The sequence below is a fragment of the Furipterus horrens genome, unplaced genomic scaffold, assembly GCF_987537825.1.
Source record: "Furipterus horrens unplaced genomic scaffold, mFurHor1.1.pri manual_scaffold_9, whole genome shotgun sequence".
NCBI classification, from domain to species: Eukaryota; Metazoa; Chordata; class Mammalia; order Chiroptera; family Furipteridae; genus Furipterus; species Furipterus horrens.
Window position 1 is genome coordinate 8,938,800 of NW_028327179.1, and position 17,076 is coordinate 8,955,875.

Here is a 17,076-nt window from a genome sequence, read left to right on the forward strand (position 1 = left end):
GACAAATAAAATGGCCTAGGTTTTACTTTGACAGTGCTATTTGGAGTGAAAATCAGGTTTTGATACTAAATTGGGATAACAGCAACTCTATAAGGACTAATTATGTAAGAGTAGTCTAAATTTTTTATTATTAATAGATTATTCTCTTGTGATCAGTGACATATGGCTCATTTGAGGTACTAAAGGTTAACAGGGGTTCAAATATTTTGGCTAGTGTCTTCTTCTTGGACAATTCACGACAACTGTTCTGCTAAATATAAAGTGACCTTGCTTTTTGTCCCTTTAGAGAAGAGAAGGGAAGAAAAGAAAATATATCTACTACAGATTTGAGAGTTGTCCAAATTACTATAGTAGGCCTCTCTGCTTCCTGTCATGCTTCCTGACTCAACTACACACAAGGCAGCCAGAGTAATCTTATAGGGGTGTCAATATGCATCACACCCTGTCACTGTCCTACTTCAAACCCACCAATGGCTTCTTACTACATTCAAAATAACATCCAACTCCCAGCCATGGCTTACTAGACCCTATCAGACATGGTCCCCACTTACTTCTCCTCCCCCAACTGGCTCCAGCCTTACCTTCTCTCTGGGCAAATTCATCCCTAGCTCAGGTGATGCCCTTGCCCGTCCCTATCAGGTGACACTGCCTAAGGTGTTTGCTTGCTTGCCTTATATTTTTTAAACACTTCTCTAAGATATAATTTTCATACAATGCAATTCAAGTGAACAAGTTCATGGTTTTTAGCATACTTTTAGAATTGTGCAGTCATCCCCATAATCTAATTTCTGGATACTTTTCATCACCCTTATAAGAAATCTTGTGCCATCATTAGCGGTCATGTCCATTTCCCTGCCTCACTGTCTAGCCCCAGACAACCAGCAATCTGTGTTCTGTCTCTACAGATTTGACCATTCTGGATGGTCTTTGGTGGCTGGCTTCCCTGCAACCAAGAGACAACTCCTCTAATTTAAAAGGAGATGTAACTCGGAAGCAAAAGTAAGAACATGATTGCCTGAGCTGTGTTAACTTGATTAAAGACTTGCCATGGTGCCCCAATAATTTTTACTCTGTGTCTCCATGGCCTGGTGAAATGGATGATCTCAGGCTCAGAAACCTTGTTATTGACGGGGAGTTTTTGAAAGGTATAAACAAAGAAGTAACGTGGACAGACAATGATTTATATGTGTTTTCCTCCCCAAACTAAAAATTCCTTGACCGATTAGGCTGTGTCTTATTTATGTATACTCAATGTTTATTAGTGTTGATATATTAACTAATTAGTGAATTAATTCTCTTGTCTAGTCACTCATCAAATTCTTTGATGTTTTAGGCCTGGGGGGAAAAATACGGAAAGACAACAGATAAGTCTTTTCCCCATGAAGTTTGCGTTCTAGTAAGGAACACAGCCATTGGACGAATGAGCAAATAAAGCAATAAAAACCCATAGAAGAAATGCTGTGAAGAAAACAAAGCAGGATAGGTGGGTAGAAAATATACAGAGATGTGTATAGGAAGAAGCTCTATTTAGCACAGGGTTGTGAAGGGAAGCCTTTCTAAAGAGGTGGTATTTGAACAGAGAGCTGAATGAGAAGGCACCGGCCATATCAACTTGTAGGGTTTGGGTGGAATAGCAAATGCAAAGAGAGAACAGCAACCAAAATGCTCCTGAGGTAAAAATGCCCCTCACGTGTTCAGGAATTAGCAAGAAGATCCACGAAACTGAATCGCAGCAGATGAGAGAGGAAGAGTGTGTTATGAAATGAGGTCACAGAAGTAAGCAGGGCGCAGCTGCGTGGAGCCTTGTGGATCTCCGTAAGGATCTTGGGATTTAACTCTAAACGTACTGAAAAGCCACTGGAAATTCTCACGCAGGAGTGCAATGTACCTGATTCATGTTTTTAAAAGGCCACTCTGGCTACTGGGTGGCAAGTGGATAAAAGAAAGAACTAAATACAGTATTATTATGAGGTTCCCTTATGAGCACAAATGTTTCCGTCGGGGGAGCGGAGTGAGTGCTACAGTACACAGCCTGGGAAAATATTCCATTCAGCCACGTCTCTGGGACGCCATGGTGACCTAAAAGGACTCAATTAATCTCTTTGAAGGAAACGTTCCTTCGAGAGACAATGCCCGTTGGACGATGTCCCGTGCCGTTGGCAGGAGTTCATAAAACACCTCCCTTCAAACTGTCTCAGACGTGGTAATCCAGGAGGGCCCAGGTACTGCATCTTAATTGCTGTCATCGTCAACAGTTGCATCTGGCTGCTGGGGAGCCAGACACACGGGTCCGTGTTCCATACCAGCAGTAACTGGAACATCATTTTCTACTATGTTCTGACAGACAAATGATTAATTAGCACAATCAGCATCTCTCCTTGAAAACGGCCATGGATCAGTGTGTTCCTCTCCATCATGTAATTGAATCAGGGCCCACACACCTGTTTCCACTTCCTTTAAACAAACACCTGCCCAATAACCAACACAAAGCAATATTAAATCTCAACCTGCCTTGTGCATAAGTACATCTTTCAACTTGACCTAATCAATGCTGAAAGCTAGGAAAACACAGGCCTCCGAGAAGCCAACTGCCTGATCCTCAGGTGGAATCCAAGCGCCTGCAGCGCTGGCCTCACTCAGGCTAGGTGACAGAGCTGGCGTGGCTGTACTGCAGAGTGGCTCAGTCTGCCTCTGGAGTCAGACCAGCCTAGGCTCAGTGTGTGACACTGAGCAGCCCACATAGTCCCTGGAAGCCTCTGTTTCCTCTTCTTTAAAATGGGGATAGCGATGCATTTACCACGAATGTTTGTCATTTTTCTATGTGATTTATATGAAAGTGCTAGCATTTTTTGCAATAAGAGAATATTAAAATCACTTAGGCTGGCAAATTTCAGTTCCGATTAAGATAAAGTGCTCCTCCCTATCTTTTCCATGGATTACAATTAAAAGTCCTGAACAGAATATACAAAGCAACTCTCTGAAGACACTTAAAAGTATATAATAGCAAAACAACTGGGGAAGAGAATGAGAAACTCAAAGAACCAGCTCACAAAGATGAGTTTCTTTCCTCTCGTATTCCCTGTATGAGATTCTAGGGCAGCCTGAATCTTGAAATTGTGAAACAGAAAAAACTGCAAGAAAAGTCTTCTCTTAGGCTAGAGGGTTAGGAAAGGAGCCGATGGGACAGAGATCTTCTTCTCCTCTAAGCCCTACGTTAGGCGGGCCCGAGGAAGTAGTGTGCCCACACAGTGAAGGTGGCATCAGGCGCAGCAGCTCCAGCAGTTCCTTTTCCCTGCAGTAGACTCAGTTTCAGGAAGTTCATTATTGTGCACGGATGCCAAAACCATGTTTTTCTAGGCAGAGCCATGGAAAAAACCCATAGGAGTCAGAGTAGGTGGGAGGATTCACGGAAAGGACTTAGCTAGAGAAGGGGATCCTTTCAATCTGTGTAGAAAGTGTTGGGGTCATCATGAGCTACAATGCATAGAACTTGATCATAAGCAACCAACTAAGGTGCTGAGAACTGAACAGGACAGACCACCACCCAGGTCTCATTCGGAGCCGTGGATGGTGCAGGCATAGGGTAGACCAGGTAGCAGAGAAAGGCTGTGACAACTAATTGCCACTGGAACTGCAACCTGCAGGTGGGTCGGGACTGTGGTTGGAACCTACCTTGGTCAGTTGCCTACTAAAGTAAGCAAACAAATAAGGAAACAGAAAATCAACACTTCCCAGAAAACTTTTAACAGAACAAAGAATCTTACGGCATAATACCAAAATGTCCAGGATATGAACCAAAGTTACTCAGCAGACAAAGAACCAGAAAAATGTAACAACCTTTAAGGGAAAAGTAATCAACATATGCAAATTTCAAGATGACCCAGATGTGGGAATTGATTAGACAAAGACTTTAAAGCACCCCTTATACTAATGATCCACGAGGTAAGGGTGAACACTGTTGAAATGGGTGCAAAGATAGACGTTTTCAGCAAAGAAATAGAAGGTAGATCAAAGAACCAAATGGAAAATTTTGAACTGATCCATACAATAACAGAAATGAAACGTCCACTGGAAAACCTCAAAAGCAGAATGGAGATGAAGAAGGAAAGGTCAATAAGCTTGAAGATAGATCAATAAAAATGATCCAATCTGGAAAATATAGAAGAAAAAACAGTTTGAGAAAAAAGTGAACAGGGCCTCAAAGAACTGTGGAACAATATCACAAGTTTTTGTATCAGTGTTATTACAGTCCTGGAAGGTGAGGGGAAAGACATTAGTGCAGAAATATATTTGAAGAAATAATGGCCGAAAGGTTGCCAAATTTGGGAAAGGACATATATTTGCAGATGCGAGAAGTTCAGCAAACTTCAAGTAGGATGGATTCAGAGAAAACCATGCCCTGACTCATCATAATCAAAGAACAAAACAAAGCAAAACATCTTGAAAAGACCAGAGGAAAATAATACATTACAGAGAAGAGACCGATGGCTCAGATCATGGAAGAGTTCTCATCAGAAACCACGGAGGCGGAGCAAACAACAAAACAACCAAAAAAATTTGGAAAATTCTCAGCAAAAAAAAAAAAAAAAAAAATGAGAAAGCTTGCTCCAAAGAAAACATGCACCTCAAAACTCTTGTAGTCCTCACCCCTTACCCAGTTCCAAAGCCGCTCTCACAGTTTTAGGTAATTTGTTACAGCACCCCACTTCATGGAACCAAAAATCTATGAGTCTGCTTGGGCACCAACCGGGCATTTCCAACAGGAGATTTACTTTTTCAGAGTTCTAGAGGCTAGAAGTTCAAGAGCAAGGTGTGATCAGGGCTGGTGCCTGGTGGGGCTCTCTTCCTGGCTTGTACATGGCTCCCTGTTCTCTGTGTCTTCACATGGCCTTTCTCCTGTGCAAATGCAAAGGGAGAGTCCTCTGGTGTCTCTCACTGTTATAAAGACACCTGTCCTATTAGATTAGGACCCCACCTTTGTGACCACACTTAACCTGAATTATCTCCTTAAACACCCTGTCTTCAAATGTCCTTACATTGGAGCTTAAGGATTCAAGATATATATATATATATATTGCAGTGGGGGCAGGGGCCACAATTCAGTCCATAATGCATCTTTATAAAGATGGACTATGACTTTTCACAGGTAGATGTACATGTGTCTCCCTTTGAGCATAAATGAAGACAAATCCCAGAACCCTGTTTTATATAAAGCAAAGCAGTTCTCTTTGTTTCAGTAAGCATTTATAGAGAAGTAAATTCGAGCAAGATACTGTTATCAGGTACAAAAGTGAATAAGATGGCATTGGAACTTCCTGCCAACTACAAGGAAGGAAACCTATTATCTTTCTAAATTTCAAAGAACATTGGGTTTTCATGAAGAGCTTTCAGAGAAAGCAAATGCAGGACTCGCGGCTCTTTGCTCAGATTAAATGGAAAGTAGGGAGCTGTCTTCTGAAACAAAAATCTTGCAGAAAGAATACAGGACAGGAATTCCGAAGAGAGCTGGGGACTGAGGTCCAGAGGCCTGAAGAGTGAGTGTATACTGAAGAGGATGGTGGGGAGAGAGAGAGAGAGAAGAGAGTGAAGGACGGAAGGGGGAGGTCCACACCTCAAGGACGTCCAGTCAACACAGGGGAACTGTGTGATGGTCCGAGGGGTAGGAGGGCTCCAATGAAACCCCAGGTTCCCAAACAGCGAGGAGAATGAGGATGGGGACGGGCTAGGAGGTGGTTCTGATAATGTGCCATTTCTAAAGAAAGAGCATCTTAGTTTCCTTGTTGGCAATGACCTCCACTTGCCCACCTTTCTATACCAATTAGAAGCTTCCATGAAGTTTCCTGACTATTCTATTCTTTTATTCCCCATTCCTTAGAGTTCCCATAGTCCATGGAGACTGCCAGTGCCTTCAGCCTGCATGTACACCGTTCTGCATTTACTGGGCCAGGGGCCTCCCCGGCCTCCCCAGCGGGATGGAAGCAAGCCCACCGCTCCGCTTTCCGCCTCAGGGGTCACGCCCACGGCCTGCCCACCTGCTGGGAGCTCCGCCCACCTGCTGGGAGCTCCGCCCAGCTGGAGTCCCCAGCTGTGCCTTTTCCCCAAGGCAGTCAGCTCAACTTCTAAATGCAAATCAGATCATACAGGATCCTGTTTAAAAACGACAAGGGTTCTGCATTACCCTAGGAACAAGGGTCCTGGCTTTCAGTCTCCAGCCTCCAGTCAGCGCAGCGGCCACCTCTTGGACTTCCTGTCCCTCCACTCCCCCAGCACTCAGGCCCTCAGCCGCTATCACTCTTTCTGCCTCAGGGCCTGAAACTTCCATTCCCTCTGCTTTAAAAATGGTTCTTTCCCCAGAATTCTACACGGCTTCCTCTTCCTCACTCACCATTCAGGTCTTAGCCAGAGCGCCTCCTGTAGCAAGGCCTCCCCGGGGCCACCCTGACTATTGCGCACACTCCTCACTCCCATCACACTCTGGTCTTCACCATGGCGCCGGTCAAGGTTGAAATTATTTGTTGTTTCTCTCTCTTTACCCAGTTCTATGTGAGGATTAATGCCGTCTGTCTGTTCACAGCTCTGTCCCAAGCACAGGAGCCTTGCTGGCACATGGTCGGCGCATCTGGGCAGCCAGCGGACGCAAGGCTTCCTGCGAGGGTCCTTTCGCCCCCGTCTTCGGTGATCACTCCTGCCACCAGGCCCTCCCCATTGATCCCCTGGTCTAAATCGGAGTCCTGCTGTGTTCTCTTTCATAAGTCCCTGTTATTTCCTTCAAAGCACGTTCACACGCGTTTTTAATTCATACATATTTATGTTTACCTTCTCTCTCCCCAAGAGGACTGTAAATTTAAGCAGGGTGAAGACTGTACACGGTGTGGACTTTGAGATATACAGCAGACCCTCAAATAATGTTCTTTTTTCAGCATTGTTTCATTATGATGTTGATTAAATGCGATGGGAGCCGAACTCTTGTTTATAGCAATTAGCCTATGGTAAATTGGTTTCATTATGCAATGGTTTGCTTCAAGTCACAGAAGCTATTGATGATCAGAGAGGACTTAGCGCATATATGTTGGCCACCACATATTCTCTATGCCCGGCACGTAGTAAGTGCTCACTTATTCTGTACTGAATGAAAATTAGATATTCTGAGTTCCTCCCAGGTTTAGCCATAGAGTAGGATATTTTTTTAAAAATCCATTAAAAGGTTAAGGAGATAAGTCTCCTTTGAGGAAATTTAGATATCCTTGTCTGGCTAGAATGTGCTCTTCCATTTTGCAGGCAGGCCATCAAACCCACTCTGACCTAGAGGCAGATATCTGTATCCTTTTCGTCAACAGGACAATTGGATGGAAGGGCTGAACCTAGCGCTTCCCGAGTGGGAGGAGACATCCTGCCGTGGCTCTCCAAGGTGAGTGGAGGAGAGGCAGCCACATGGGGCACACCTGGGCAGGAAGCCTGCTGGCCGTCCTCGGCAGGAAAGGCAGCCCCAGGGGCCATGGCCGGGTGGACGCGGGCATGTGGAACATGTCCCTTCTTTTCTTCTGTCCAGTCATAGTGGTGCAGATTTGTGCAGTATTCAGGGGGTTCTCCTGTGAGAAGCTCAAGCTGCTAAAAGGAAAACAAAAACAAAGAATGGATGACTTACCTTATAGACACCAAATAGCTAACCCAGGCTGTGGGAAAGGCACTGACAGGTGAGCCTGTGAGCCGGCAGCAGGTGCTGGCCGTGCCGTAGCCCACGTTCGGTCCAAAGCTGGGTTTCTTGTTCTCATTTGGAAAACGGGCTAATAACACTTATTTACAGGGCAGAGAGAAAGACTGGCATGGGAGTTAGGTGACCCGAGGTCTAATCCTGAATCACCATCAGCTAGTCACGTGGCCTTCAGCGGGCCAATGTACTTCTCTGGCCGTCAATTTCTTTATATTTTAAATGAAGGTGCTAGCACATAGCCCTAGCATCTGAAATGACCGCACGATCAGGTTTCTCAGGGAATGCACCCCTCCCGCCCCCATGGCGGGCAGGCTGCAGCCCGACCCCACACCCCTGTGCCCCCGCCACTCCATACCAGCAGGATCCCTGCTCTGATTTGCTGAGCCCGGTCTCCTAACTGAAACGCTAGCTCCTCCACTTGTTGCCGCAGGGCCTGGCGTAAAGCTTGCAGTTGCTCCGCCTCCTTCCTGCAGGTACAGAAGAGCAAGTCAAATTTCACAATCGCCTCCACCCAAGTGCTGGCTTTCACTGTTTCTCTCAAAATGTAGGTCATGCCTTTGAAATTTCTTGCAAGAGAATGTCCCCTTCTTTATTTGTATCAATTGCAGACATAGGTGTGTTATTACTAGGGCAGGGTTTTTCTTTTTAAACAACCCTAGCGCAGAATAATCTACATATCATGAAGTTTACCTACATTCGTTGTACAATCCGATGATTTTTAGTGAATTCATTATGTTGTGAAACTGTCACCACCTGGATTTGGAACACTTCTACCTGCCCAATAAGAACCTTAATGGCTTTTTAGAGTCAATCCTCAGTCCCAGCCCCAACTTCAGGCAACTAACTACTAACCTACTTTTGGATTATGTACTTTTAATCTATGTGAAAATAATGCAGATTTTCAAAACTCTAAATTGCCCCGACATTTGCATTTACATGAGGTCATTTACATTGATTAAAGCTATCCTAGAGGCTAGGCCCCCTTCCCAGCTGCTGCCCACCTCTGACCTCAGAGGGCCCTTGGCCTGCGGGAGGAAGTGTGGCTCTCTGGCCAATGGCCCTCAAAGTGCCCACTGGGAAAACAAGAACACGAACATGAACAAGCCAAGGAAAAGCCGGCCAATGTGTCGTTAACCCTGCTCCCCGGTGCTCCTCTGTGCCGCCCTGAGTACCTTTCCTGGCTTCAGGTGTGTGGGTTGGTACTTACTCTTCTGGCTCCCTTAGACAATTACCTTTCCCCTTCTGACATGTCCCTGGAAAAGAGGGCCTGCTGTCCCGTGAGGTGCTGTTCAATTTCCTCCAAATGCTCCCGGAAACTCTGGCAGAGTGTCTTCATTGCTTCCATCTCGTGGACTGTGCACTGAGAACAATCAGAAGGAGCTCAGAAGGAAGTCCTTCTGATTCGCTGCCAGGTCACCATGGTGAAGCCTGTGGTCCCATCTGCCCTCCTGCGCACGTGTGGGGAAGGGCATAGGGAAGGCCCAGCCTGGGGCTTCTTGGAGCGACTAGAGGCGGTTCTTGGCTGAGACAGGGGGGTGGAATTGTGGGATGGGAAGGCAGTCTGGAGGACTAGGTGATATAGGGCTGGGGTGTATAGATCCGGGGCGGGGGGGATGGCCAGGGTACAAGCACGTGGTTAGAAATATTTAGTGTATCTTGTTTAACTTCGTTGCTGAGCACTGCCTCACTCTGCACCTCAATAGCATGGAACACATCTGTCCAGATGGTTATGTTTTATTAGAGAAAGTCAGCTAAGAATACTTTTCATTAGTCTTAGCTTGGCTTATCCACAGTCCCTGGTGACTGGCACCGCTTGGCATCCCATCCCCCCATGAACTGGAATCAGGGACTGAACCATCCTCCCCGTCCTGCTCCCCACTGCTCCTGGTGGGAATTACCCTTTAAATCTGACTTTCTCTGTGTGCTTTGGTTTCCTTATTTGAATAGCTTCTTGCAGCCCCCTGCCCAGTGCATTTGTCAGGCGCTCTGCTGATTTGCTGAGTTCTCACCGGCCATTGCTTATTCTCCAGGCCAGATTGGACCACACTTTGAATGGAGCCATAATCCAAAAGCCCAGCATCCCTACCCATCTGACTCTGAGTGATGCAAATGCTGGCTGGAGCCGAATGCTCTCTCTTCCTGGCCCACGGGTTTGGACCCCCTTCCTGATTGGTGTGGCAGAGGCTGCCAGTTGCCTGCCTGCGATCTTTCTCCCTTTTATTCTTATTAGCAAACTCTAATATCTTAGGGACAGCAGTGTGTCGTCGTCGTCGGCAGCCGTCCGTCTCGAGAGATGATGGTGTAGCTTCTTAAGAGTCTATCTGCACCGCCGAGAATGGCTGTGCAGTCCGACTCGGGAGTGACATCGTATCTGTCTCCTCCCGTGTTGAATCGACATCTTGCGATGACGCTGGAGTGTCCTCTCCAGTGAAGCTGAAGCTACAGAGCCTGGGCAGGGTGATATGGAGGGTCTGCTGTTGCCCATGCAGCAGACCCCCCCTCTCTTCGCAGCTGAAGGGTCCAAGGGAAAGACGGAGTCAATACAGCTTGGCTTCAGGTGCGCCGCAGGAGTTGCCGGTGTTGACTACAACGTGTGTCTAAGTGAAAAAAAAAAAAAAAAAGCTACATTCCCCAGCATTCCTTGCACCTAGGACAGCAGTGGGATGAGTGTGGAGAGCATGAAGCTGGGCTTCTGGGAAGCTCTTTAAAGGAAACTGGTTTCTCAGGCCGGTCTCTTTTTAACCCTTTCTTCTTCCTTCTATGGAAACCAGTCTCACAGTTACGTGAATTCCTCCCAGCCCTGCTTTAAAGAAGTCCCAGATTTCTTACCTTTCTCCTCAAAAACACGTGGCCAAGATCCTGGCAGTCTGATGCTGTATTTTTTTTTTTTTTACTGGATTATCATACTAAAAATTGTTTTCTGAAGAATGCTCTTTTTCTATTGAAAACTCCCCATCATTTTGCTTGGAGAATTCGGTTTTGATTCTATCCTCTAATTTTTATGTTGAATAACATATTTGTATAGCAAACTCTTCAGTTACTTTTGCTTACCTGTGAGTGTATCTGAATATGCTAGAGGCGTGTATGAGGCATTCTTGGTGTTGGCAAGAGTGTCTGAAAGCTGACTACAATCATGGCTCTTCATGCCAGAAAAGATCTTAAGAGACCAGGAAGGACTTCTTGTGGAGATCACGTGTTGTGACGCAGAATGGTTAACTAACTAACTTGTCCGAGGTCAGCAAAATGGCAGTCAGATTTCAAACCCAAGTCTGCCAATTCATGTCTTCTCTTCTGAGTCACAGCAGGGACTACAGTGTCGCTGGTCACGCTGAGAGGTTATTTGTCCCTCAGGAGGGGGCTGATGTGTGGTCCTACTAGATTCCTACACGGCCAGCGCATTCTATGGACAGAGAGGCCAGGGACATGGAAATGTGGTGCTCACGTAGGCCGGACATTGTCATCACCGAGCTTCATGTTTCCACTAGCTATTTTAGGTTTCGTAATTGGGAAGTATGGGGGTTGAGAGACCTCCCTGTCCAGGGAATGACTTGGGAAATTCTGAAACACTGCCCTCTCCTGGTCATTTGGAAACACTACAAATACATTTGGGCTCTAGAACAAGTAGTGAAGTCGTTCCAGAAAAAAGAAAACCGTAAGTAAGTAAATAAATAAATACGGAAAAGGGGGATCTCTTTTGAACTCTTTTTTTGCAATATAAGAGCTGGCTTATAACACAACATCCTGCAAGGTCTGCTCTACTGACCCAAGCCCACTAACACAGACAACTTCAATAGCAAGAGCCACACTGTCAAAAAACAACGAATTTTTGAATTGGCTCATATTACATTTTAAACTGTACATGCACATCTGTTTCTTTAAATCTAAATCATAAACTTTATAGAAGAATTTTTTAATACTCAAAAATCTAATTTCTGATACCTCTTGTTTTCTTTTCTGAAAAAAAAATAAATTAACAAATCACTTGTGAAGAATTCACTTATATATAAAAATTTAATTATACCAATAAACCATTATCTTAGGTAACTCCCAAGACCATAAATATGGCATTTACCAGTCAAGTGTTTCTCTGCTATGTAAGGGGGGCAAGGTGGCAGTGTTTTTCTGGGTTTTTAACCTAAAATACTTTTAATTTCAACATCTGCTTGGAACTCCCATTGTCATGGAAGAGATGGCATCTGTCTCTGCCTATAGTCTTCACTTGGTCCAAGACCTATTTTCTAGATAATTTTTTCATTAATTATTGACTTTTCTGTCCTTAGCTAGCACCCAGCATCTAACTTAGAGCCATTTTTCTCCTGGATGTTTCAGGCTCACTCACTGTAGCTGCTTTCTCTCTTTGTTCCTGAGTTGGTTCTTTAGTTTATTTAAGTAGCCTCTACTGTGGGTGAATGAAATACCTCATTTCTCCTTGCTTCTCTGCCTGTGTGTGTGTGTGTGTGTGCATATCTGCACAGGAGCACAGATATGCATGTGTATGTGTGTTTTGATTGTTTCCTTTGGGGGTATGTTTGTGGTTCCTTGGATTTAAATGAAGAGAAATGCATTGTCTTCTAGTAAAACCCAATGTCGTATGCAGTTCAGCAGGTGTACGATGCTAAATCAATTGGATAGAAAAGGACCATTTTTTTGGAGGGGGGGGATATAATTGCAAATTCTAAGCTGTGGGAGGGCTAAGTCGATGTCAGACAAGGTATTAGAAGACATGGAATGATGATATGCACACTCGTCCAAACTGCTGTGCATTTAAAACCTATACACACGTCTGAAGCTGGGCCACAGAAGCCCTGTCCTTTCTGCAGAAGTGCTATGGGGCCTAGAGTCAAATCAGGAGGAACGTCCAGGGACCAGATCTCTCCACACTGCTGGGGCTACTGAGAACTAGTCTCAGGGGAGCTCATTCGCTTGTGCAAAATTACACAGCAAAGCAAATCTATGACAAGAGAATCGGTTAGCTAGCTGCGCCGAAGATGAGGTTCAGATGCATTAATGTTTATAACCTTCCATAGGAATTTATATAAGGTTCTATGGCCCTCTGTAAAACAGGAATTAATAATAAAATTTTCCTTCTTAATTCACAAGGTAACGGGAAATGTAAACTAAGAAGAAATTCATGAGAAAATACCACAAACCATAAAGCATGCCACTTGATTTGCAATGGAAAGATACGTCCCAAGAGCTTGTATTTAGAAAGGAGGGCTGAACATCACCCCTTCGGCATTTGCTGTGGCCTCATCTGCCCCTCCCCCCACATCTTTGCAGAGGTAAACACTTACTGAGCACAGCTCCCTCACTGCAGCACCCTGCAGGACTTCCAGAGTCCTCAGGAACTGGGCTTCCAGGTCACGATGTGAGCACAGGCCGTGCCTACAGGCCGAGGGCATAGGGCCAGGGCTTTGTCCCACAGCATGGCAGTGGGGCTGGTGATGATAGCAGTCCCGGCAGTGGGCAGGTCCCGCATGGCAGGTGTCCACTGGGGAGCTACTGGGGAAGCCTGTGTCTAGGGAGATGGATTTGGTGAGGGGCTGGGCCTTGTCACTTGGAACTGAACAGCAGTGCCAGGACCGGGGCTCCCATAAGTAAGTCTGAACAGAAACATCATTGACCTCTCTGGCTCCTGTCCCCAGAACGGGTTCTGTCATGGTGACAGGGTCATCCACGGTGCATTCTGAAGTTGTTCTTCTAGAATAAGTCCCCAAGGCCACAGCACTCTGAGCAGCTGACACCAGGCTGGGGGACATCTGGACTGTCACAGACTTGGAACTAACGATGTTTGAGTCAGCATTTGAAGGGAGGGCTCGCATCTCAGATTCTGCCTTCGATGGTATTTGACCCCAAGTACCACATCTCGGCCTTGCTTGGGGAGTAGCACCACCAGACAGCTTGTCTGGGTGGGGAGTGGACTTTTCTGATGTTTGGATAAGGTCAGCTGCAGAGGGCATGACTTCACTGGGCTTGGGGACATGCTGTGGTGGACTTCCTCGTGTCTGGGAGGTGTGGTTGGAGTCAGGACAGGGTTTACTGCTTTTTGCTCCTCCTGGGGCCTCAGTGCCAACATGCAGGGACTTGTCTTGAGCACGATCCATTCCAGGTGATGTCTGAGACTCCCATGGGTGGCTTTGCACATATGCTTCCGCAGTTCCCTCAGGCCTCAGAAATCCATCCTTCCCTTTGGTGACGTGGGTCACCGTGAGCTCCAGAGGATGACCACACTTGCAGGCAGTTGCAATGAGGTTGGCCTCGTGTTGAGTTTGGGACGTGGGCAGGGGCTGCCTCTGGCAGCTGTCTTTCCCTGGGTGTTCTCCCCCAGTAGTGGCCCTGCCCAGGGCCATATCTGAGGTTAACAGTTCTGGTTGTCCCTCCGTGGTCTCAAGCTGAGATTCTTTCTCCACCACAGATGTTGAGGACTTTTCTTCTAAGACACTCCAGTCTTGACTTGAACAGGACGTGCTCACCCTACTCTTGGAGTCAGATTCCTCTGAGTCTTGCCGGCAGTGCCGGGCTGACCCTAAGTGCTGGCTCCGGCCCCCTGGCTTCCTGCGTCCATCCTCAGCAGGGCTTTGGCCTCCAGGCAGGGAAGGCATCTGTGGAAGGAACCAGGATTGCGGCACAGGGGTCAGGAAGGTGGGGGAGGGACGAGGCTTCAGAGGTGCTTTCTTTTTTTCCCTTACCGTTACCACTGACTTAGGAGTCGGAAGGTAAGGGCTACAAGCTCAGGCTTACATCGGTTTACTGCTTTAGCGGAGGCCTTCTTCCTGTGAAGCTCGGCTTATTTGTTTAGTAGAAATAAAAGGGAAAGGAATGCCGAGCTTCCCAGCACCGTGTTCTCTGCCCCGTGTTCCCCGGGTGCCTGTGGCTCAGAAGATTGCCCTTTCCGACAGTGGCAGCACCCTGCAACCTCGTATGTCCTTCCATCCCATTCCAGCCCTTCTGTGGCCCACTACCTGCAGGGATGGTAGCTCCGGAGGTTCCTCCAGGAACCCGCTGCTGTCAGACTGACAGCTGTCAGCTCTGCTCACCGTGGCTCCTGTGGGAAGAAAGAAGGAGACCTCGGTGAGTAGGGCGAGACCAGGCCAGGACTGGGCTCAATCCCTCCGTACGCCCGACGTGCTGTAGGTCTACCCTACATGCCCGCAGCGTCAGGATAGACATGAGCAAGGCGATTCCAAGGACTTGTTCCTCAACTGTCAGAGGGTCCATGTAAAGTTGCATCCCCGGTTTCCTAATATAAGGAGTAAAACTTGAAACAAAGGAAGAGGGACTAACATTTCTTAGAATAACAATGATTGTAAAATGGATCTTTACTAAAGGGAAGAAAATCCAGAAGGAAATGCATATGCCTTAAATGTCACACTAAAAAATATACCAATGAAACCCCAAATTTATCTCTGTGTGTATATATTGCTATAAAACTGAATATTTGTGTGCCCCCTCCAAATGCATATGCTGAAATTCTAACCCTTAAGGTGAAAGTATTAGGAAGTGGGCCTTTGGGAGGTTATCTGGTAATATGGCCAGAGCTATTATTAATGGAATTAGTGCACGTACAAAGGACGCCCCAGAGAGTTCCCTTTGCCCTCCCACCAGGCGAGGACACAGCAACAGAGGAGCATCCATGAACCAGGAAGTGGGCCCTCACCAGACACTGAATCTGCGGGCACCTTGACCTTGGACTTCCAGCCTCCAGAACTATGAGAAATAAATTTCTGCTGTTAAGCCATCCAGTTCATGGTATTCTGCTATAGCAGCCCCAATGGACTAAGACATATATATTCTTTTTCTTTGACTAACTGTTGGCTAAGAACCCCTTACAAGCCTCATCCGGACTCTGTTTATATGACCGCAAGTCCATACTCATGCTTTACAAAGCTGCTCTTGTCCTTGGAGAGGCTGGAAGGGGCAGAGAAGGAGCTATATTACACATGGGCAGGTAGCAACCCTCTAAGCATGGGCATCTTGAAATTCTAAACCTGTCTGTAACTTCTTCCATAAATATCAGGTTCTAGTAATGGGGAAGAGGGAAGTGGATGGTTGCTAGGGAGCCACCCTGCTGAAGATTAAATTGTATGATTTTTTCCCCCATCTTCTTTAATGAGAAATGCTTCCAGCTACACTACAGAATGGGTTAGGCTGGGAAGTCTCCTGGGAGGAGGGTGGTTGGAACGTAGCTTCCTTATAATACCAAAAGCAGAAGGAGGAGCCTTATTGGTCCTGGAAGAAAAGACTGGGCATGGTCTAGGTAGTGGGCTGAAAGGGGAAAGCTGATTGTAGGTGGGTGTAGTGCTTGGATATCTGCTCCCTAAGTGAGAAGTAGGGAATTTGCCTTGGCTGGAAGAACTAGCTGCTGCAGAAGAATTCAAAGGAAAAAATGAACAACCAATCAATCCAGCCTCTACTAATGTGTTCTAGATCCAACCATCAAGGACAGCTCTGCTACCAAGGGCAGCAGTGCCTCATCTTCTCCGACCAGCCTTACCTGCCCACATATCTGACAAAGACATAGGTAGAGACAGAACTCCAGGGGTAGTCTACCAGCCCACACCCCAACTGCCTCCCCCCAAGGTCAGCGTAGATAGAAAGAAGCATAGATTTGTAGAATTAAAACTTATAGACTCCTTATTCATGAATTCACTTCCAAGAAAATGAACGGCTAAAAATTAGAGGATGTCAATTTTTAATGGCTGAATCCTAGGGAGGTGAAGGAAATTTGAGCAAAGTTTTGAGGAAACTATGTCTTTTGACACAGCTGTTACTTCCTGACATGTAATTAAGGGTAAAATATAAAAAATATTTATCGATCATAGACCTAAATAAGATCTCTGCTTCTGGCAAGCTGGAGTAATGAAAACTAGATTTCCCTACCACCTGAAACCACCAAAAGACTGGATAAAGTATATGAAAATATGGTTTCAGGAAAGTGGATCTCAGGTCATTAAAAACAGCAGTCCCTGAGAGGCAGGAGGAAATAGTGTGAAACCTGTGGTCACCCTGAGAGAGTTTACAGGCCCTGCTGCAGGGAGAGTGAACCTGGGCAGAACCTGGCCAGCTCCCTAGGTTGAGGAGGCAGAACTGAAAGTCTGGAAAGATGGAGCTCGCTTGAGTTCACAGAGTCAGGTGGGAGAGAGGAGAAAGCTGTACAAAGAGAGAACTCTGTAGGGTCCCCCTTGAGTATTCAGCCAAGTGCTGATCAGCTCATGCCTGTGAGAAGACTCAAAAGACCATGAGAAGGAGCATTGGAAAGGACTCACGCAGGCCTGGAATAGACCATGCTCCCACCAGCCAGACTCCAAAGCCTCGTAATTCACAGCATGTTGGCAGGACGGAGTACTCAGATGGGACTTGCCTTA

General features: G+C 46.3%; 1 protein-coding gene across 1 annotated transcript in view; it reads right to left on the reverse strand.

Annotated features, from left to right (window-relative positions):
* Nucleotides 1–4,816: 4,816 nt before the first annotated feature.
* The window catches only part of ITPRID1 (ITPR interacting domain containing 1), a 64,071-nt gene continuing 51,811 nt past the window's right edge, over nt 4,817–17,076 (reverse strand). Inside the window, exons 9-14 of the mRNA XM_090286848.1 lie at nt 14,674–14,756; nt 13,006–14,313; nt 8,944–9,071; nt 8,067–8,178; nt 7,443–7,608; nt 4,817–4,896 (exon numbers count right to left, since the gene is read on the reverse strand). Of these exons, the coding sequence (XP_090142974.1) occupies nt 4,817–4,896; nt 7,443–7,608; nt 8,067–8,178; nt 8,944–9,071; nt 13,006–14,313; nt 14,674–14,756 (1,877 nt within the window). The remainder of the gene's footprint in view (nt 4,897–7,442; nt 7,609–8,066; nt 8,179–8,943; nt 9,072–13,005; nt 14,314–14,673; nt 14,757–17,076) is intronic.